The 22,402-nt window shown below is 41.3% G+C and overlaps 4 protein-coding genes across 5 annotated transcripts in view; 1 reads left to right on the forward strand and 3 right to left on the reverse strand.

Moving 5' to 3' along the window:
• LOC132786082 (hamartin) overlaps positions 1 to 8,716 on the forward strand; it is a 158,550-nt gene extending 149,834 nt beyond the window's left edge. The window contains exon 8 of the mRNA XM_060792476.1: positions 8,707 to 8,716. Coding sequence (XP_060648459.1) covers positions 8,707 to 8,710 — 4 coding nt within the window. The 3' untranslated portion in view covers positions 8,711 to 8,716. The remainder of the gene's footprint in view (positions 1 to 8,706) is intronic.
• Positions 2,876 to 11,782, reverse strand: LOC132786083 (uncharacterized). 2 transcript variants are annotated; one of them, XM_060792478.1, is made up of 8 exons: positions 11,264 to 11,782; positions 5,395 to 5,787; positions 5,160 to 5,320; positions 4,899 to 5,100; positions 4,569 to 4,820; positions 3,579 to 4,510; positions 3,303 to 3,515; positions 2,876 to 3,234 (listed from the first exon to the last, which is right to left on the reverse strand). In XM_060792478.1, exons 2-8 carry the CDS (start codon positions 5,760 to 5,762, stop codon positions 3,122 to 3,124), a joined length of 2,241 nt encoding a protein of 746 aa, XP_060648461.1. In that variant the 5' UTR covers positions 5,763 to 5,787; positions 11,264 to 11,782; the 3' UTR covers positions 2,876 to 3,121. The 2 variants fall into 2 exon arrangements, with proteins under 2 accessions (XP_060648461.1, XP_060648460.1); XM_060792477.1 differs by having other exon boundaries at positions 2,877 to 3,234; positions 3,303 to 3,527; positions 11,264 to 11,731.
• Positions 11,783 to 14,993: 3,211 nt separating this feature from the next.
• On the reverse strand, positions 14,994 to 16,566 carry LOC132785957 (protein yellow). The gene is made up of 3 exons (XM_060792295.1): positions 16,138 to 16,566; positions 15,684 to 16,071; positions 14,994 to 15,614 (listed from the first exon to the last, which is right to left on the reverse strand). Exons 1-3 carry the CDS (start codon positions 16,516 to 16,518, stop codon positions 15,121 to 15,123), a joined length of 1,263 nt encoding a protein of 420 aa, XP_060648278.1. The 5' UTR covers positions 16,519 to 16,566; the 3' UTR covers positions 14,994 to 15,120.
• Positions 16,567 to 17,869: 1,303 nt separating this feature from the next.
• LOC132785216 (uncharacterized protein DDB_G0271670-like) lies at positions 17,870 to 21,686 on the reverse strand. Its single transcript, XM_060791209.1, has 3 exons — positions 21,350 to 21,686; positions 19,510 to 19,914; positions 17,870 to 18,234 (listed from the first exon to the last, which is right to left on the reverse strand). Exons 1-3 carry the CDS (start codon positions 21,684 to 21,686, stop codon positions 17,870 to 17,872), a joined length of 1,107 nt encoding a protein of 368 aa, XP_060647192.1.
• Between the last annotated feature and the right edge of the window lie 716 nt (positions 21,687 to 22,402).

A 22,402-nucleotide genomic window follows, 5' to 3' on the forward strand; every position in this document is an offset into this window, starting at 1 on the left:
GACACCACAGAGCCAACGATTCACTTTTAGATGCTGGACATGGATGTGGCTCCAGATGCGATTGTGGATGTGGATGTGGGTAGGCAGTGCATTGCATTGCGACGCTTCTTGCTATTATCCAGCGCACCTGCTTGAGGCATGAACAGCTATGTAAGTGGCAGCAGCAGAGACTGGACGCAGCTCCTTCTCTCTCTTGGTGTGTGTGTATGTGCATCATGCAAATAAATGCACCCTCAGTGCAACAGGAAACAGGCTTCGTGCAGATTTGTATCTTTATCTGCCACAACAACGAACACATTCAAGAAAGTAACTGCCTGCCACATGCTGCATGCTGCCTGCTGCCTGCTGCATGTGGCAAGCTGCGCTCTTAGTGCCGCCTGCTGCTGGTCGTTGGCCACCCGTCCGCTCCCTCACACACACAGTTAAGTGCATTCATCTCAATTAATTTAGTTGCACAGCAAACAACAACACCAGCAACAACTAGAAGAAGAAGAACGTCAACTGTGCAACGGCGACAAAAATACACGTAGTTCTTGAGCGGCACAAGAATTCCGCATGGACTCGCTTAAGCACTTTGATGCAATTAATGATGAAACAGCGTCATCGCCTTTTTGCTTTCGCATTTGCCTTCGACTTGGCTTCAGAGTTCGCATTTGCCATTGGCATTTCTATTACCAAACACTATCCTATCATCTTGGCATTTGTCTTCCTCATCGCACCCAAGAGTTTGGGCCAAGTTCGCAAAATTAGAAAGAGTCTTAATTAAATGCAACATGCAAAAGCGATAAACCGAAATCGGTTCTTTTCTCTCTCTCTGTGTCTCTTTATTTCATTGACCTCGCATAACAGTTTATTGGCGAGAGAGTTTGCTAATTAAAATTAAGCTTAAATAACATAATAATCAAAGCAATTAAATAATAAACAAAATCAACGGCAACAACTTTTAATTGCACATTTTTGCAGGCTTTTCAACTGCTGTTGCGGTTGCCGTTGCGGTTGCGTTTGCGGTTTACTTAATCCCATTTCTAAGCAATTTTGACAGCATCTCAATTGGATTTGGTGGCCAGATTGGTTAGAAACCTGTTCGTGACAATGACCCAATTCCTCGGTCGGCTTATTGGCCTCAGATCCCAAAACAGGATCCGAGCAACAAGTTGCCAAACAGAGCGACAAGTTTGCATAGCAACTGCAATTGCACAAATGCGGCAAAGATCTGAGATCAGAGATCACTTCCCCACCCTCGCCTCCTCATAACACCCACTGCCATTGGCAACAACTGCTCCTAAATTGGGCAAATGTTTCTGTCTTTTAAATGGGATATGTTCTGTTATGAGCACCAGCTGCAGACTTCATGTTCATGTTCAACATCTGCAGTTTGTGGGGTTATCGAAGGATCTTACATGTTAACAACTGCATTCGAAAACTGCTGCAAAGTCTTTTCATTTTCTCTATTTGATAGTCCGCTTTGATAACCGTTTGTTGTGGCACATGACTTGACAAGATCCAAAAGGATATAGACAAGCTATGGCTTAATTATTATGTATGACCAATTTAATCTAATCCTACTCCTTTAAGGACTTTTGCCCTTCGAAAAACACATACCGATGCAGCACTACTTCCACTATTTACCTTCAAAAGAACATCTCTTTACTCCTCGAAGTATGCAAGTTATTAAGCACTTTATAAGCATGTCCTTGCTACTCATTTCTAACCAATACTGATCCATATCCTGACGCACAACTCCCAGATACGTCTCGCAACTAATATCAAGTCATACTCTATCGATTGTCATCAAAAAACTGTTGAGTCATCTAAGAATCTTGGACTTGTAAATTTCAGCAAAAAACGCGAAGAAAACCGACCCAAAACCCAAAATCCAGGATATCTCGGGAACCAGCAGGACGATCCGAATGTCCTTTGGCCAGTTGATGGGCCTCACTTAGAAACTTCGTTTGACACAGGACTCGCCAGGATACGTCAGGACATTGCCGAGTTATAGCGTATTTTTTGTATACGAAAAAGTCCTTAAATCTCGAAAACTAAAAGGACATTCGTCCTTTCAATTGCATATTCGTATACTGCAGGATGAGTACTTACTGTGTGCCAAAGGACATGCCTCTAGTCCTTCAAATGGCCGAGTTACAACGGTATTTTGCGTTTTTGACCAATTTTTCCATGCCTCCCCCTGTAAAAATTTGCAGCAAAATTTTCGAAGCGATTTTCAAAATCCTTGAATGCAGATCGATAGTCCTACTGGCTGTGAGTACGAAAATGGATATCCTTTTTAAATTCGAAAGGACACTTAAGCGTAAGAACATCCTGAAAGTTGTTTTTAATGATAAATTTTGAGCTGCAGCGAAGTCTCCATTCTGTGGAGTAAAATACCAGGCGAACAGAAAAAGCAGATGAGTGTTGAGTGAGTTTTTGAACAGAGTGAAAAAGTTGAGCTAGTTTTTTGAGTGAATCCCTTTGTTCCCCTACCACAGATAGAACAACTTTTTGTTATGGTTTTCGTTGATGTTTTTTATTTTGAATAAATTAAGTAAGATAAGTTTATACGTAAGTGTACGATAAGTACATATATATCAAAATATTAGCTTAATATACTGGTCATAATGTGATGCCTTAACTAGAATGTGAAAAACTGTCATTGCATATAATTCGTCTAGGCTAATCGATAAGTAAGAGAGTACTGGTAAGTCATTAATTATTGTAATTAAATTAGCAATTATCATTTACATTTGTCAGCGACTGAAAGCCCATTTCCGAAGTCACAAAGGCAGTTCAAGGCGAAGGTCGAACTGCCTTTACAAGTGTGGAAAATAATATTCATAGAATGTGATGTGTGTATCGAGAGACTGATGCTTAAATAATGGAAATATAATGATAAATGTGTAGATGTGTGTGAGTGTATCCATTAAGTAACAAACAAAGCGGCGCCATTTCTATTTATCCTGTTCCTTTTCTCTGGAATTCGAGCACTGACTAGACGAAGACAAATAGCGAAGGCAAGCAGGCAGCAGCCAAGCTGCCGCCTCTTCTTCTGTATTGCGTTTTATCGTTGTTTGCACCTGGTTGACATTTGACATTGCTATGCTCCCGCTCTCTTTGTTCCCGGCTCTTAATACGAGTGCTGATACGCCTGCAGCTTCTGACGACGCTGATAGCAGTACGTCCAAATGCCAATGATGGCCAGTTGCGTCAGCAGGAAGATGGTGGCAGCTGAGATGAGACCTGTGGATAGAATAGAGAAATAGTATTAAGTTGTTTACTCCCCACTTCAATTTGCATTCTAGACTCACCAATAGCATTGACACAGAAGCCGTGTCCTGTCTCGCTGGCCGTGAATGTTGTCTCGTTGCCCTCGTAGTTCTCGCCAATGCTGGCCTTGCGGCTCTGCTGCTGCTCGAAGCCAAACTTGTCGGTGATCTGAATGGACTGCACCAGCAGCATCTCCTCGGCACCAGACTTCAAGGCATTCTCGATCTCACGACGCTGACGACGCTCATAAGGAGCTGCAAGGAAATCTACTCAACATTTAGAAGAGATCGAAACATTGTTAACGTTCTCTAACTCACCTGTTGCATTCACAGAGCGACGCTTGCGGCCGTAGGAAAGCAGCGAGCGGTACTCGCCGCTGGTGTCCTCCTGATCGCACTGCACGGGTTCGCAGCTGGGCATGCAAGGTGTAACCAAGGCACGGAATTGCACGACTTCACTAGAAGGGAACTTGAAGGCATCGAAGTTGGAGAGCAGCACCTTGCCGGACAGTGAGCTCTTGTAGATGGGGCCCATGATGAAGTGATCGGTGGGGCAGCCATTGGAGTCAATCAGCGTAATCTCCGAGTTGTCCACGCCATCCAAGGCAACCAGTTCGCGCACAAAGATCTCGTAGGGACTCTGCTCGTCCATGATCTGGAACTTGAGGGCAAGAGGATCGCCAACCTCAGCAGAACGCATCATGTCGGAGCCATCGCGAGAAGTGATGCGCATGATAACGTTGGGAGAGTCCACGATGACTTCCTCAGACAAAGCAGGTGTGAGATCGCCACGCACATCCAAGTTGACGCCATTGGTCACTGACTTGTTGGTCAGATCGTATTGACAGGCGAGCGCAAGTCCCAAATCGGAGGAAGTGACAATCATGTCGTGGTGCTGGATGATGATGTCGTTGACATAGCGACCTGCTTGGCTCTGGCGCACATTGCACTCCAGATCATGATAGTTCATGCGCAGCTCAAAGTCGAGAGCGCTTCGCACATCCACAGCACAAGAACGAGGTGATCCCTTGGCATAAACTTTGCCACTGAACAACTTTGAGGTGCGAATCCTGGCCAGCATGTCGCCGCCTCCACACTCGATGGTCACGTTGTAGCAGGAAGCCAGTTCGTAGGTCGAGGCCTCGGGCACCTCCAGATAGGGATCCTGAACATCTGAGAGTGTGGCGCGACTGTGATGCGACAGACGGCAGACCATGTCTCCGGTGTCGTTGTAATCATAGGAGTGGCATCTAAGGGAGGAGTTGAGATTGGAACTATGCACTCGAAAAGAGGTGTTCTCTAACTGACCTGTAGGGCGAGTTGAGGCAGAGTTCGCGGCACTCGTCGACGCTGCTCACTTCCTGGTACACAGAGTCAACAGTCTTGAGAATGCGTCCAGGCAAACGCTTGAACTCGCACAGCTTGTTGGGCTCGTCGATGCAGTGATTCTCGAGGTAATCCGTGCCAGGTCTGGGCTGGAAAGCGTTTGTGCCCGCCAAGGTAGAACGATCCATTTCACTAAGCTCACAAGTGCCAGTGTCGCGTCTGTAGTTCGCCGATCTGCAGAAGCAAAAAGAAAGAAGAACCTGCTGTAGTAGAGAAGAAAAGCAGCAGCTTGGGGAGGGGAAAAGAACTTACCTGCAGGTAAAGTCAGTTTCGCTGAGACAGAGCTCGAAGCACTCGCGACGTGAGGCGACCGAAACGCTGCGCTTCACTTCCGACTTGAGTCTGTAATTCTGCACGCGATCCACGTACCAAGCACGTCCACAGGGCTTCACGGACAGACAAGACTTTTGAGCATAGATGGTGAACACGGGGAATTGTGACTTGGTCAAGGCGCCTGCAAATCAATCACTGTTATAATCGCTGGTCAGTTTGATCTATAGTTAATCTCCCAACCTGGCAGTTGATCCGCATGTGCCGAGAAGAGCACACAGAGACCCGTCTCGTAGTTGACCGATTGACAGCTCTTGTTCCTGAGGCAAGTATTGAGACAATCCGTCAGCATCAGAGTGCCTGGCTGCGAGTCCATCAGTTTGCCAGGTGCAGAGAACACATAGCTGAGATAACCGATCGAGAGCGAAACTAGTTAGAGATCGCCGAAGGGGAAAAGATTGACAGACAGATAACTTACCCTGTGACAATCTCAAAGCCAACGAGATCAGGATCACAACGCGCCAAGTTCTGACGAGACTCGCTATCGCCCAGTTGCTCCTCCTTGGACTCGGAATCCGCAGAGAGATCAAATGCAGAGTTGCGATTCTCCGTAGCGATGGCGGGAACTATGTCAGCAGCGGCGGGAATCTCGGTGGTTGTCTCCAGGTTGGCCGTAAACGTTGTCTCCTCAATTAGTTCGCTTGGTGGTGTGGTGGTGGCCTCCACTTTGGCCTCCGCCTTGGTCTCCGCTATCTTGACAGTTTGCGTGACTTCTTGTGCTTGAGTCTGGGCCAAGAGCAATAATAGAACTATGCCGCAGAAGCGTCTGTGTGTTCCCGCAGCCATGATGAAGATAATGGTGACAATGCAACTGTCGAAGCAGAAAAAGGCAGAAAAATAAATATAGTTATAAGAAAGATTGCGATTGCGATAGTTAATTGGAACAATTTCTTGAAAGCACTTTATAATATCGCAGATAGATTTCATAACAGCAGCGCACGTCGATGACCTCATGCACTATTGAGTACTCTTTGGGCAAGTCAATTACCTCTTGGGAGTGGGTTCTATGTTCTCAGTTCTCAGTTCTCAGTTCTGGGTTCTGGGTCGCTGAGTTAACTCTGTTCTGGACTGCCAAGAAGTTAATGGCCGACATTTATGCTAGATAGTTGCGGCGATGTAAAGATAATAAAAAGGTCGTGAACTTTCCATGTCTCTACACATTTTGTTTTTAATATCAGTATGGCATTAACTTTCGGACAATCTCTTTGGCCTTCTATTCTTTATTTTGGCAAAGTTAAATGAACTTGTTATAGATTGTTAACGAGCTGTGTCTGCATTCATTTGAATAGAGATCGCTAAGAGATACGGTAGATTAATGGGTGTCTTAAGTCCTTGTCCCTTATTTCTTGTCTCTAGCAACTATCTAAAGTTAAAGCTTAGAAAGTGGAATCAAGAAGTGTGGCATCTGTCGCATCTGTCGCAAGTGTCACAATTTCACTTTCTCATAAGCCATAAGCTATAAATAAGTCGAAGCGATGCGAAGCCGATTTGTCGCTTTGATTTGCCAGGTGTGTGCCCATCGAGCCAAGAGAGATCAAACTCAAAACCGATCAAGATCTGGAGTAGAAGACTCGAGTCTCGAGTCTGTTTGTTTGCTGTCTGTTGTGTGCTCAACCAAAAGGTTGTTAATAAATGTGAGCACAGAGATATCTGGATCTCTAGCATACATATGCATTAGACACATTAGATTTTCTTTGCGTTGCCGTTGCGATCGCGTTTGTTTTGGCCCGTCTCACATCCAATTAGCAGGGTACACCAAGCGCGACGACTGGTCACTTGGCTAACTGACTAACTGAAGTTGGCTAACAACGATTTTCCTCAAAAACCACCGGGCATAGACTTCTCTCTCTCCTCCAACTGGCCGAAGAGTTATATTCACTAAAAATAGAACTCACAGGTCGAAAAACTTGTTATTCTAACAGTGAATTTTACTGACTCCATATATGCGTGTGTTTGTAGCGCCTACTTCGTGCCACAGCCTCAACATGAAAATTGCATGCTGCATGCGGCATGTTGCATACTATACTATATAGTATGCGGCAAGTGGCAGCAGCAGCAGCAACAAAGCTGCAACGCTGCTGACTGGCCACAAAGCTATGCCATGGCACCCTAATCTTCATTGGCAACAATGTCGACGCAGCTTAAAGCAACGGTATTTGATACACACACTCCGACTCCGACTCCGCCAACTTCGACTCCAACTCCTCCCCAACTTTAGCTGGCAGCTCCAGCTCCAGCTCCAGCTCAAACGATGCGATGCACACCTTCCGCACCTCCATAACAATTTCACCAAAAAACAACATACACAAAAAATAAAAAATCGAAAAGAAAAGAGAATACTTAAACCGGCTTCTGCTTATGCACAGCATCCATAGATATTATAATTATACCCCGCACACAGCCAACGGAACTGGGTAGCTTCGACAATGTACAAACATCAATAATCGATACGATCTAAGAGGAAAGAGCTTGAAAGCAGCTTGTTAAGGAACAGGAAACTTGCTTGGCAAATTCCTGAAATACCCTGGCAACATTAAATCAAGCGGGTGATATAGGCTGAAGTATAGAAGTGGCCACACTTTGATGACCTTTGTTTTATTTATAGATATGACCTAGAGAAATCTCTTTCTATGACCTTTCATCTTCTATGCTTTACAAACTGTTTATAAATATTTAATTTATACTTAGAAATGACCTACAGAAATCTCTATCTTCAGTCATTTCTAAAGACTCATTATAATAACAGCTCTATGATGACCTTTATAATGTATTCAGCTTCCTCAGCTGTCGATAAATATTTAAATTATTCAAAGAAATGACCCACACAAATCTTAAGAGCTTCCTCTGGAATTCCTGGTAGTTGCTTGCTTCCTTCTATAAAAAAAGTATTCCCAGTACTATTCCTAAGTAAATAAATCTCCCTCACCTAGAACACTACGTAGAGTCAGAGAATTTGTTATGCTAATTTGTGAATACCCCACGCTGACTCTTTGAATGAAAATACAAAAAAGTGTTGACTTGTTGTTTAGTGCTGTTTTAAACTATTCTGAAAACTTCAGTGCGATCCGCGTATAAACACAGAAGTTGTTAACCACTAGCCACCTGTTGTTTGCAGATTACAAACAGATATGTTTCTAACTGTAAGCTGCCTCAAGGGTATTTCAAAGTCTTTGGCAAACTGTCTTCTCACTTGCTACACAGCGTACGCATAGAAAGAATAAAAAATAATCAAGGGGGAAGCTCTATGCAAATTTTCGGCAATTATAATTGGCCCCCTTGAAGATCGCTCGGTTCGGATCGAGTTGAGTGGAGTGAAGTGGGGAATATATTGGTATGCAGAGGAGATTCACTTGTTGAGAAGAGCGCTCTGGGCTAAAAGTACTCGATACTTGCTTAGAAAGCGCGCGACTCACAGAAACGAGGTCAATGATTACAGAAGCAAACGCAGTCGGAGTCCGAGTCTGAGTCTGAGGATCGACCCACACAATGTATGCTGGTCGCATATGTTGCTTGTCGTTGTTGTGGTTGTTGTTGTCTTTGTTGTATGTTGCATAAAATGCCAACGCCAATGGGACAACAGCAACAGGTCCGAAAGCTGGACTGGGAATGGGAATGTAGCTGGAGCTGGGGCTGGGGCAAGAGGGCATGACACTGGCTTAAGTATGCCACCCGATCGTATCTCAATAGATTGTTGCCCCCACATGTGGCAAGGTGACTGCGATAGACACAGATAGAGAGAGAGAGAGAGGGGGGAAGAATTGGTTGCTATTTGCGCTATTCACAATGAAACCGCGCGCTTGATTTTCACTTTGATCCACTTTGGCAACAATAACAAGCCAACTTTATGGCCAATGTAAAAATTTTTATTAAACTTAAACGAGTCATTTTTTTAAATTTTTATTAGATAAAGAGAGGGCAGTGGGGAATTTGCAGTTAAGTCTAGCGCGTGATGTCATTCGAAAAGCCAAAGCAAAAGATCAATAAAGAAGGCAAACAAATGAAATACAAACAGACATCGACGGGGAGACGGACAAAAGAACTTTCTCCATTCTGCATGCTGTGCAGATAGAGGGGGAATGAAGGGGAACGGAGGGGAAGGCCAACTGATATTTGTGTGAGGCCAAAAGGCGATTATTTGTGTCGCCGTCGTGAGCGCAAGTTTTGAATTTTCAATGGGCGTTTATCATATCACACATCAAAAAATTGAATTTGCCTGGGATTTCTTTTCTTCTTCGCGATGAGAATAGAAAATCAAAGAAGATCAACAGATCAGCGGAGATCACAAACAACAACAGTTTTAAGTACACACGCAAATACGCAGCCAAATGTCGTTAGGTTCCAAATTGTTGGCAATTTGCCGTTAAGCAAATCGATGGATCTCTTTCTTTCTGTCGTTTTTTTTTTGCTCTCTAAACAAACTTGACACATTTTCGTGGTGTTTTTATTATGATTATTTAGTTGTTCTGTTGCCTTTGGTGTTAGCGGTTAATTATAGAGCTAATTTATTGTCGGAATCGGAGAAAGAAAATGCGTAGCCCAGCCCACATCTGCTGTTACCTGTTACCACAGAGCGAGCTGAGGTTGAATTTCGGACTGCCTTCTACTTCCCAGTTACCAAAAACCCGTCAAGTTGACCCACTTTGTGGTGTGTGTGTGTGTGAGACTCTATGAACAACACTCATAGATTAACTTTTAGTTAATATTCGTGATTAATTACCTCAGCTTTTTCAATAGTTTCTCTAGATGCGGAAACAACTCATTCTCATTCTCATTTCGAAATATTACAAGCGTGAGTCAGTTCTAAGTGTTGAACATATTTGGGAAGAGCTCGTTTGCTTATAAGGACATATCCATTAATTATTTTTTAGAAATTTAACACACTAACAAAGAATCTGAAATGCGGGATGGTCAACATTTTTACTTTCTTTAACTTTGTGGCTTATCCACTTTCCATCTTAATCAGTTGACATTTGTATAAAATTATGAAAGATCGGTAGTCTTTGAAATAGAGAAGCAACAAAATAACGAAAAAAAATGTATCCCATCTCAATATCTTGGCAATTAAGTTAAACTTTCCTAATGATAGCAACACTTTTTTTTATAATCTCCCAAATTCTAAATTATATAGTAGCAAATCTCAAATTGTGGGCATTAAATTGAATTTATGAATAAAGTTCTTTCTGATTTCTCATCAAATTAAATTTCTCTAATGATAGCTCGCCAATTCTAAATCTTCAAGAATATAAGAAAAGAAAATAAAGAAATGTATTTAAAACAACAAAATCTTAGTTCTTTCCAATCTCTGCAATTAATTTCAATTTTCATAATAATCGAAACGTTCTTTTTTCGAAATGTTACCTAATCAGCTCATCGATCTCAATCTGTTGGCATTAAATTGAATTGTAACTAATGTGCTTTCGCATTCGATATTCACACTTAATCAATCAAGATTTCTTCAGAACAAACTTGCCCAATTAATAAGAAGCCGAACACAACGAGGAAGTCGCAGACGTAGAGGAATAAAGTTTGATCTATAAATCTGATGTAACGTTCGATGTTGCTCTCATCGGACTCTCGCCTGCTGTCTGCAGCTAACGTTAACTTTATCGTCAATGTTTTTGAGATGTTCGAGAGCAATTTAACTGCGATTCGCAGTGGTCCGTTAAAGATTTGACGGAAGTGCTTGACTATTATTTAAAAATCATAGCGTTTAGCATGTTTTATGTCTCTTTCTTCTCAGCAGTTGGGGCAGCTTTGGCTACACGACACTCGCAGCTCGTTGTTCATACTTTTCCCACTACAACACATTCGAAGCAGGCGTCTTCTCTTCAGTAAGTCAGTTCAGCGTCTTCAGCCCATCTACCCAAGGCGATGCGATCGTCTTGCACTCTTACAGTTTAGTTTCATACAGAATCTTTCTTTTGCCACATTTATGTGCTACCAATAGCTGTCCAACGTCTGCCGTCCGTCCGTCCGTCTGTCTGTCTGTCCGTCTGTCTGACGTCGCCGTTGTCGCTGCGGTTCGAACAAACCGGTTAACATTTTTTTGTGATTATTTTTCTTAGTCATTCTTCAGTTAGTGTAATGGTTTTTCTTTTTTGTTGCCAGTGTTTGCGGTCCATATACTTGTTACAACAAAAAAAAAAACATACAAATCAAACTTCCACACACACACAAGAATTGTATTGACTTGGCATAAGGAATACTCATGATTAAAATGTAAACATCATTTCGGATGTTACACAAGTTTGAAACTTTAGCTTAGTGCACAAGATTTTGGTACATACCTTAGAGTTTATAATATCGCTTCCTTCGAAGAATTGTGTTGTGTGCACCTTTAATGCGCGTGCAAAGAGTTTCGTTTAGTTTGATTAATGTCTGTCGGCTTTTAATCACAATCACAAACACAGCGACAACTTTGGAGAGATGGCGATGGAGTTGTGCTCACATCTGCATAACACACATACACAAGACACTGAATGCGCAGTTCGCAGTTCACAATTCACCAGAAGAAAGCCGAACTTATCCACTCAATGGCTGACGCAGAACTAAAGTCATTCCCGCAGCCAAGCAGCTTGTTATAAAAGTTAGATAAAGAAGTTTCTGCAGACGCAGCCGCAACCGCTGCTGCTGCCGCCGCGCATGAGCAGTGGAACGTCGCAAGCTCACAGCAGCAGCAGCAGAAGCAGCAAAGATCAGTCATATGGCCAAACAACTGCACGCAACTCGACTTAAGAGAGAGCCTCTCTCACTCTCTCGCATGAAATCTTAATTGAAAAGAAATTGTAGGCATGGTAAATATTTACCAACAAACCAAACAGCGCGCACAACCTGTTCGAAGCGGCGGTAATCTCTCCACGACGCAACTCGAACATGTTCGAACTTAAGAGCTGCAATTGCCAAAGCCAAAGCGGTCAATGTACGATGCTGAATGTACACCTGTTAGATTCGAGTGTGTGCGTTCGCTCTCTTTTGTAATTTATGTCGCCTAAGCACACGTTCAGCTTATTTTTTTTTTTCGGGTGTCTCTTTAACATTGGTTGTTATTTTCGGCAACAACAGCGACAGCAACGGCTTGCGTCGGATAATGCTGCGGCAGCAATGTAACTCGATTACCGTTGTACACTTTTATTATTATGAACTTTTCACTTTCACTGTTGTTGCTAGCTATGTAGCTGCTGCTGCTGCTGCTGTTGATGTTAACTGAGCGTTTTACTGCGTGCGACCGCCTGCGATCTTTATTTTCAGTTAATTCTTTAGCCGCAGTAGAAAACCTGCTCGAATCGTGGGCAAGCCATCAAATTAGCATATTTACCCAGTTTCACTTCTTTTTAGACACCTCTGCTTTGCTATGATCTTTGGGCGGATTATTACGATGCATCGTAAACCCATTTGAGTTGATCGGATTTAAATGATATTGTTTGGGTAAATAAATTAAAGGCGCGACGCCTTTCCAATTGCGCGCGGCGAGATAACTGTCCGGAATAACCGCATTGTTTAGAACACTTTTGATTAAACCGATTGAAATGACATTTTTTCGACACAAGCGGAAAAAGGAAGTAACGGTGAAAAGCACATTGTGAGAATGCAGAGTGATTGCATTTTCGATGTGCAAATATACCAAATGCAGAACTGTCCGGTATTTATTGCACTTGCAAGCAGGATCTAATGTGCAAATAAAGGTCACACTGCAGAATGCTAATTAGCGATAACTTGCACTTCGATAACAGTCAAATAGTGTGTCGATGACTAATTCGCTGGCGTTGATCAAAATTTATAACTGTGCCGAGCCGAGTATTCAAATCATGAAACAACGCGTCAAACGGTGTTTGGTTTCCAAATTTATAGGTCAACTCGAATGCAAATTAATCTAGAAGTATTTCTATTCTCATCAGACAACAAATGATACGGTATTCGACTGCGTAACTGCTAAGTTCGTTCTGTGTTTTGTTACTATTCCTACTACTACTATTTTTACAGTCGAACGGGGTCTTTGATATGGTTTTATATTGGTAATATATGTATATGGAGCTTGCAGCGGTCTTCTGTCAAAAGAAATTCGCGAATATGGCAAGCATAAACTGGCAATTTACTTCGCTTACTAGAAGTAAAGCAGTAGCAGAACATCCGTCAAATTTTATGGGCCCAACTGCATCTCTCTCTCGTTCTATCTCTTTCTCATTCCGTTTCTTTTTGTTTGTCTGGTTTATAATGCTAATTCAATAAGATGAGCCCCAATTATAACATTCTTGGATCGCATTTCCTGGCCCGACGAGCCGCCGATTGATTCAAGTCTCCAGAGACAGCGATAGAGATGAGCGAAAGAAAGAAAGAGAGAGAAAATGAGGCAGTCAAGCGACCGTTACGGTCGTTTCTTCAACTGCTCCCAGCTCAACTCAGACAGGCAAGTCAAGGCAACAACTAACTATAATAGTCATTTGCACTAAGTAATTTAATAGTAAATATATCTCGTGCACTCCTCATTAGTGGCATGAATGTAATAAATCTTGTTATATTTGGCCCGTAAAAGAACTCGATGAACCTCAATTATATTATATACTATATGTGAAGGCCAGGGCTTAATTGAATAAGATTATTATAATATGGATCCATTACTCATGACCACAATTTGTATTCCTATGATTATTATTTCGAAACGAGTTCTAGAGCAAAGCTACCTGCTTCTCTTCTCATATCAACAACTCATCAGAGCACGCTCATAACTTGACAATATACGATAATCTCCATGATCTACACAACTTTTCGCTACTCCATGTGACTTTTTCGTTAGAATTCTTACTTTATTATATAATTTCTTGTGTATTTTTTCTTTTTTTTCGTAATTTTGGCCCAGACATCATTTTCTTTAAAAGCCAGTTAAATACTCCTTAATAATAACAAAAGAAATAATAATAGCAAATCGGATTTAAGTCGCATTTTGCGTGTCTATCTAAATCAAATAAGCGATTCAGCATTTCAGCATTTCAGAAAATCAACATTTAACATAGCATTCCTTTCATCTATTACATTTTTGCAATAAGTTTTTGAAATTAAAATTGCAATTCTGCTACCACAAACGCAATATGTTCGCATTAGCGTTTTTTTATTTATTATATTTCCTTCTCTTTCTATCTGTCTCTCTCGCTCTTCCTTCGATTGTGGCCAATAGCAGTAGCAGTTGCCATGGCCAGCCACAACGTTGTTTTCCGCTCCTGTCCGTTGACTCTTCTAATTGACATCATTTCCCCTATTCTTTGCCATCTCCTCTCGGTTTTCAACAGAATTGTGGCCAGTTGGCGAGTTGCTTAGGCCTACTCGAGTTGGCCCGGGCCAGCCCGGTTCTTGTGGCTCGGTTGGCTCTTGGCCCGTCTTGAGACGGGTTCCATGCAATTAGAGATTTCAGATTTACTCCGCAGTAACCATGCATTGATTGAGTCTAAAGCACATGCCACTTGGGCATATTTTTACACATAATATTCTATTACGAGTACTCACTACTAATTGCAGTCACGCATGACCAGTGTTGTCGTCTTTACTTATTCCTACTGCTACTGGTTTTCATCACGTTACTTATATTATTTTCTTGTATAGGAAGTGGATGGTAGTTAGCAGACAAATTATGCGTACCTATATATAGTCAACACTATTATTAATTAAATGCGCGCTAATAATATATTGTTATTTTATAAAGTCAACTATGCAATAATTATTACTTGTTTAAAGCAAACAAGGAAGCTACATTAGGAATGCAGCATTTAAATCAAAGGTATCGCGCGCCTAAGTGAAAACCGATACAATTTAGAGTTGTTATCGACTCACTGCGAACAAGTTCATGTGAACGAACTACTAACGAGGGAGCCATATATAAATTTATATAGTTTTTAGTGGTTGTGTCAATTTAAGTAAGTAAAATACAGCAAAAGAATGTAAAAAATATATAAACTGCAAACTTAGCTGATTGTAGAATACCACAGTGCTATTATTATTCGATTAATCGTTGTAGCCACACAGCTGTTTGCTGCAGCACAAACGAGTTTCATAGCAGGCAGCTCTTGATGGATAAGCATCAGCTGTTACATTTCAAAAGTGAGCAGTTGTTGCACGTTGAACTTTTAAATTTAAATAAACGTTTATTTAAACTAAATTATGTTGGTGAGGGTGTGACATCTGTGGCGCCAACTGTACAAGGTGTGTTCGCCAAGAGATCCGCGGTGCGACAGCCAACAATTTGAAACTTGACCTCATCATCTTTCAACGAACCGCCAACGAAAAGTTTCGGATCGCTGCTCAGAGCCCAGAGTTCATTCTCGCCCTTTGAGTTGCGATTGATTTTGAGGCCAGTGACGAATTTCAGCTGCTGCGGATTGTAGGCCACAGCGCGTATGTCATTAGCCGTGTAGTTCGTCTGCTCATTCCAGCTAATCAAAGCGCCTAAGCTGATTAGACTGCAGTAGAGATTGCCTCCATTGTCCATCACCTCCGATTCGCATTGTATGCCACGTGTGCCCAGAATTCGAAAGTGTTTACTGACCGTGTCGACACTTGACGACGTTTGCCAGATGCTTGCGTTGTTCACCAGCTCGAGGGGAATGGCTATCTCATAGAAGCTATTAAGGGTGTGAAAGTACAGAAAGCGCTCTGTAATTAACAAAGAGAAATAGAGTCATTAAATAATTCTCTTTGAATTTGATTATGAATTTGAATTACCCGCTTCGTGACTTGGACTCAGACTGACAGTGAAGATTCCAGCATAGGCGCTGCCAAAGCGTCGCACTCCCAACGAGGGCTGCATTGACTCGTGTTCTATGCGCCACGATTTGCCCGTCAAAGCATCGAAGACAATCAAGCCATAGCCCCAGGCATCGGCTATGTAAGCCTTTCCACCCAAGCAATGGTTGGGCGCATCGCTTTCCGATAAATCGACCACCATGGCCGTGAATATCGATACACTGGGCGTGTACAAGTGCGCAGGCATGGCGTATTTCTGAACTAGTTCATCCTTGACCAGATCGAAGATGAGTATGTGAGGAGCGCAAAGCTGCAGCGAGTTCACCTGACCCGAGTCCACCACCCAAAGACGCCAACAATCATCAATCTGCAAAAAGGACGATCGATAAGTTAATCGAACGACTTGAACGAACTAATTGCAAAGTTCACTCACATAAGTTCGAATGGCGGACGTTATGCCGGAACAGTTGTTCACTGGCAAATGCCATTCCATGTTGGGATAGGCTTCCAGTCGTGGATTTTCCAGCACCTCGTTGTCTCCACTGGCCACGGTGGCCAAAGTGTAAGCTGTGCCAGCACTAAGACGTGGAATGGTGAGAAAAGTTCGGTGTCGCCCCTCGTCGCCATATTCGATATCAATATCCACGGGCAGAAAGAGTCTGTTCTTGGTGCTTTGATCGCCGCTGCCCAAATTGAGGTCGCTCCACTTGTGCAGCGTGTGCAGCTGCTTGACCTGCAACTGTTGAGCAGCAGTTGAGCAAACAGTTAGCAGGATGCCAATGAACTGCACCCTTGACATTATAACAAACAACATCTCTAGGAGAGAATTTTTCGTCTAAACCGTTCGAATGACGCGTGAACACTGAACTGACTGCGCTACAGGTGAAGGGCCCAGGTAGAGAAGAGTTGGGACTGGGACTGGGACATCGACAATGACAGCGACAGCAATAGCGACAGCAAGGTGTTGCCTGTCCAGTGCTAACAAAACCCTAATTGACCGACCAAATGTTCGAGGGCAGCGCAAACAAAACAAAGGATGGCGGCAACAGGTAAAACAGACGACGCATCGAATCGCCTCGAAGAGTCTCCGCGTTTCTTAATGCTTGGAGATTTATGGGCACTTTGGTCAGCCGCCGATTCTAGCAGCTTATTTACATAGTCTGAGAACCCCCCGTCGCCACACCTCTCCCTTCCCCTCTCCTCATCACTCCTTGATGCACTCCTCTTTAAAGAAAAGTGTTGAGATTCCGAGAGAGAGATTCGAGTGCTCAACCAAGTTGCAGTCGCCGCTGCAACGCGAACCTGCTCTAAGCGGTATTTTGGGATCGTAAATACAGCTCAACTGGCTTTTTCACGCCCCGCAATTTGTGGTAGAAATTTAATGTTTATATTTATGTCTAACATAGACTCCAAGCACATATGTTTGTCGCTTTATGTGCGAGTGTGTGTGTGTGTGTTTGTGTCTCTTTGTCTGTGTTTAATGAAAAGTCTTCACGGCACTTCGATGAGGCTTTTTATACCCTATCACTATGTATAGAAGGGTATATTAGGTGATACATTGAAATCGTTCTACACTTAATATTGTACCGCAAACAAACCTAAAGATATTTATAGTTTTTTTTTATAATTAGCTTCTTTATTTAAGTATCGAACTAGTACAGCAAGAACAAAATAGTACTATAACGACACAGGTAAATTTATTTATAGTATCTAACAAATTTCCTCTAATTTTTCGCAATATTTAAGTTCAAATTTCAATTTCTAAAATCATTGAACTATTTAAAAGTTCGTATTATGAAAGTTTATAATTATTTTCGTACTAATAAAAATTGTAAATTTTTTCTTAATAACAAATTTTATTTGCTGTAGTGCATGTTTCTTGCACACTTTAATTTGTTAACTTCGGGTATGTAAAAGTCGAGGACTTTCTTGTATTTGACTTGTTTACCTTTTGTTTATTTTTTATAGCTTGTTTGCGATCTATTCTAAGTTGAATAGTCACAATAAAATAAAATTGATATTTCACAAATTTGTTTTGCGTTAACTGTTCGTTATTTTAGGTGTTCAGACGGACAGACAGACAGACGGACGGACGGACGGACGGACGGACGGACGGACGGACAGGCAGAAAGTTATACCCTTCTACCCTATGGGTAACGATTGGTTTAGCCTCTGCGGTTCCTCCTGTTCCTCCTCCTCCTGGCAGCTGCCCTCCTCCTCTGCCTCTGAGCCTTCCTCCTGGCAGCACGGCGACGTTTGGCAGCCTGCTGGCGACGCTGACGCTGTAACCTAGCAACCGTATTCCTCAGACGAGTCAAAGCTGCTGTGGCACCGGAAGACGAGGATGCGGTGGTGGTTGTCGTGGTTGTGGTTGTGGTGTCGCTATCCGATGAGCTTGACTCTGTGGTGGCGGATCCAGATGAAGAAGAGGACTCAGTTGTTGTTGTTGTTGATGATGTTGTTGTTGTTGAGACCGAGGAGGATGAACAATCCGTGTATTGCACCATGGATATGGTCACGAGGAAGCAACCTACAAGAAGTGTTAGGAGTCTCATTTTCGAGCTGAATCGATGGCTTGGAATGATTAGCTTTAAGCGGTCGATCTCTTTATATAGTCAGCTAACATACCTTCCAGCTTCCCACATTCTAGGAAGTTCTTGCAGCTGTCACAATAGTAACCAAAACTTTGCTAATAGGAAATACTTTTGTTTGCTTACGTTACACGAGCACGACAATCAAACGCGGGCTAATAGCCTTCACTTACATTGATTCGAAAACATATGCTAAGATTTATTACAAGAAGAACGTATATAGTATGTACATAAATGTATAAAATGAATTAATCAAAGTTTGATCAAGTAACAGGAGTGAAAGTCGAGTGAATCCTGTGCAAATGACAATGTGTTATAGAGATAAAAATGTTGAAGAATTAATATATATTCATGCTCTATGGATACCTTAAACTGTTAGAACTGTCAGAAGCTTATTTATGAATATTTGTACATAATTATGAAGTCTTCCCGGAGAAACTCAAGGGGAAGCTCAGAGAGTATAAAAAACTAAATTATTGAAGTAAGCTTTTTGTCTTCTTTGGTAAAAAGAAAAGAATTAACTTCGTCAAACGCTTTACTAAAGTCTTTGGTATATACATCTTTTTAAGAGAGAAGAATTAACGTAGTCAAACGTTTTCCTAAACTCTGTTGGATGACAAGATTTTGTTCTTTATTAAAGAAACCCTTGCTACGAAAAAAAGAAGTTCAAGAATATTAAATCCGAGTTGCTAGGGTGTAATATTAGAACTACATATAGATTTTAAATATTAATAGTAAGGATCTACTCAAAATTTTTTGGAATATTAAACAATAAACATTTCCCTGTATACTTTTTCTTACTTTCCTTCGAAATAATCGAAAAAGTCCATGACGCAACGGTTGCTTAAGGCTTTTAGTACATAATACAGTTAGGATCTTCATTCGGAACTTGTAAAAATATCGTCTTAAAAATGCGAGGAGATCTCTATACTGAATAAAGAACTGAACATGCAATTTGAATTATATTTTATTATACATATATATTTTATTTCTGAAATCATCATTTATATTTAAAAATTGGGTATTTCACAGTCGTGCACATTCTTGTATCTGACTTGTTTACTTTTTGTACTCATTTTTTATAGCCTGTTTTTGATGTTTTCTATAAACGCATTCAGTTACGTCACGTTTTCTTCGAAAGTTGTGTCATTAAATTAAAATTGATTTTCCTTAAATTGTTTATTACTTTAAAAACTAATAACTATTCCTTTAACCTCTGCGGTTCCTCCTCCTGGCAGCAGCCCTCCTCCTTTCAGACTGCCTCCTGGCAGCACGGCGACGTTTGGCAGCCTGCTGGCGACGATGACGCTGCAACCTAGAAATCGTATTCCTCAGACGAGTCAAAGCTGCTGTGGCACCAGAAGACGAGGATGCAGTGGTGGTAGTGGTGGTGGTTGTGGTTGTGGTGTCGCTATCCGATGAGCTTGACTCTGTGGTGGCGGATGATGATCCAGATGATGAAGAGGACTCTGTCGTTGTTGTCGTCGTCGTTGTGGTGGTTGAACAATCGGCAGCCGAAGCATTCGCCGTCAGGGAGCAATCCGTGCAACCAGTTGGGGTATCGGGATCAGTTGAGGTGCAAGCCACACCATCAGCGTACTTCACCAGGGAAATGGTGACTAAAGTGCAACCCAAGATAAGTGTTAGGACTCTCATTTTCAAGCTAAATCGATGGCTTGGAATGATTAGCTGTAATCAGTCGAGTTCGTTATATAGATAGCTAACATACTTCTCAGCTTCCCATATTATAGGAAGTTCTAGCAGCTGTAAAAATAGTACCTCAAACTTTATTAATAGGAAATACTTTTGCTTGCTTACATAAAACAAGTGTTACAAGAGATCTTTGCAAACAAGAGCGCAAGAGCGGACAAACAACTTTTAATTACATTGATTAGAACAAATAGGGTAAAGATTTGGTATAAATAGAACATGTCAAAAACTGTATCAGATTAGTCAATTAATGTTTGTTCTACACAAAGGGAGTGCAACGCGAGTGTTACAAACGATTGTTTGAAAACGGATAAGTTTAATAGTGATAATAATTCTGACGGATCAGTATTTTAACTTATGGGATTAAATAATACTGAGTATCACTCAACGGTTACTTTATACTGATAAAACTGTTGATCGATCATTGAAGTGAATAATGTAAAGTGTAAAGGGCTTAGAAACAATATTATTCAATAAAGCTTCTTAATAATCGGCAATCCAATAAAGGCAAGCTAATAAAACAAAATAGAGGAATTAACTTAGTCAAAATTACTAAAATATTTTATTTTACTAAAATATCTGTCGATGACAAGATGTTCTTTTTTATTATAGACACCTTTGCTAGCAAACGAAAAAGCTTCGAAAGATTATTAGTTATGAATCAACATTTCATAAATGATTAGCTAAGATCATCTCAAGAACTTTTGAATAAGAGAGAATTTAGAAAGCCCTTTATAGGTTTTTCCCTTATTATGAAGAGGAATAATATTCATTCCGAATAGCGGAAAAAGTTCATGTCTTAGTCGTAAGCATAAAGTTTCGGGTGCTTACCAACCTACACAGTCGGAACTCGATCCGGAGCTTGGAAATCTACCGGCTTAACAATGTGAAGATATCTGGTCGAGGGGTACTGAAGATATAATGCGAATTAGACAGTAGCATGCTAGAGAAAGGAATACATTTTATTTGTATAATCAATATTGTATATTTCTTCAAAAATCTATTTAAACGTTGGGTATTTCACAGTCGAATACACTTCTATAGCTACCTCATTTACTTCTTCATGTTTGTTTTTATAGCTTTTTTAGATACATTCGGCTATAAACGGTATTTAGCAACGTCACGATTTCGTCGAAAGTGGAAATATCGCAATAAAAAATAAAATGCAAATTCCGCAAATTAAATTTGCAATAACTCTTTATTAAATTAGGTAATAAAAACAAGTGGTTTAACCTCTGCGGTTCATCAAAGCAGCCCTCCTCCTGGCAGCAGCGCGACGTTTGGCAGCAATTGCCCTTCTTCTGGCAGTCCTAAGACGCTGTAGTCTCATCTGTTGAATCCTACGCCTCAGGCGAGCCAGAGCTGCGGCATTGCTAGAACTGGAACTGGAACTGGAGCTAGAGCCAGAGGTTGTCGAGGATGTGGTGGAGGTTGAGGTGGAGTCTGAGCTTGACTCTGTGGATGCCTCTGTGGAGGATGCTGATCCAGAGGACTCAGTTGTTGTTGTCGTCGTCGTTGTGGTGGTTGTACAATCGTCAGCCGAAGCATTCGCCGCCAGGGAGCAATCCGTGCAACCAGTTGGGGTATCGGGATCAGTCGAGGTGCAAGCAACACTATCGGCGTACTTCACCAGGGAAATGGTGACTAAAGTGCAACCCAAGATAAGTGTTAGGACTTTCATGTTTAGGCTGGATCGATGGTTTGGAATGTTTAGCTATAATTGATCGAGTTCTTTATATAGTCAGCCAACATACTTTCCCACTTTCCCACACAATAGGAAGTTCTAGCAGCTGTCACAATAGTATCTAAAAGATATATATGTGTTTGGTCTGCTCACACGCAAAAGCGTCACTCAAAGTCGGGCTAATGCCCTTCAATGAAATTGATCTCAATATTGACTCAGCTGTTGATAGTGAAATAACTTTTGGCAAAGCTTTCGACCCCATTTCGATGTCACTATCAATGAATTTCATAATATTTGCTACTAATAATAGAGCTAAATTTCAATTAATATTATTTCATTCAATCAAGGTTACTTTCGCCATATTGAAAGTCTAATATTATTGGTTGATAGTATTTGAAAAAATTGTAAAAATAAAGTATTCTACGAGTATGTCTTCATAGAGTTAAATATCCAAAATATCTTTGCTTATATCTATTATTGATGGTCTGCTGATGCATCAAAATATATTCGCATTGTGTCCACTTAACTTGTTAACAACTCTATTTATAACTGGGCTTAAAATGAAAATATAAAATAGTTATGGAATTTCAAAGTCTGCTTACAACTCAATTTCTTATTGATATAAGTATCTTAATGGATTAAAAATATTGATGAAGTTTCCGTTAATTATGTTATCAACGTAAGTGCGGATTAAAATAGTCAACTATAAGAAA

The sequence above is a fragment of the Drosophila nasuta genome, chromosome 2R (assembly GCF_023558535.2).
Source record: "Drosophila nasuta strain 15112-1781.00 chromosome 2R, ASM2355853v1, whole genome shotgun sequence".
Classification (NCBI taxonomy): domain Eukaryota; kingdom Metazoa; phylum Arthropoda; class Insecta; order Diptera; family Drosophilidae; genus Drosophila; species Drosophila nasuta.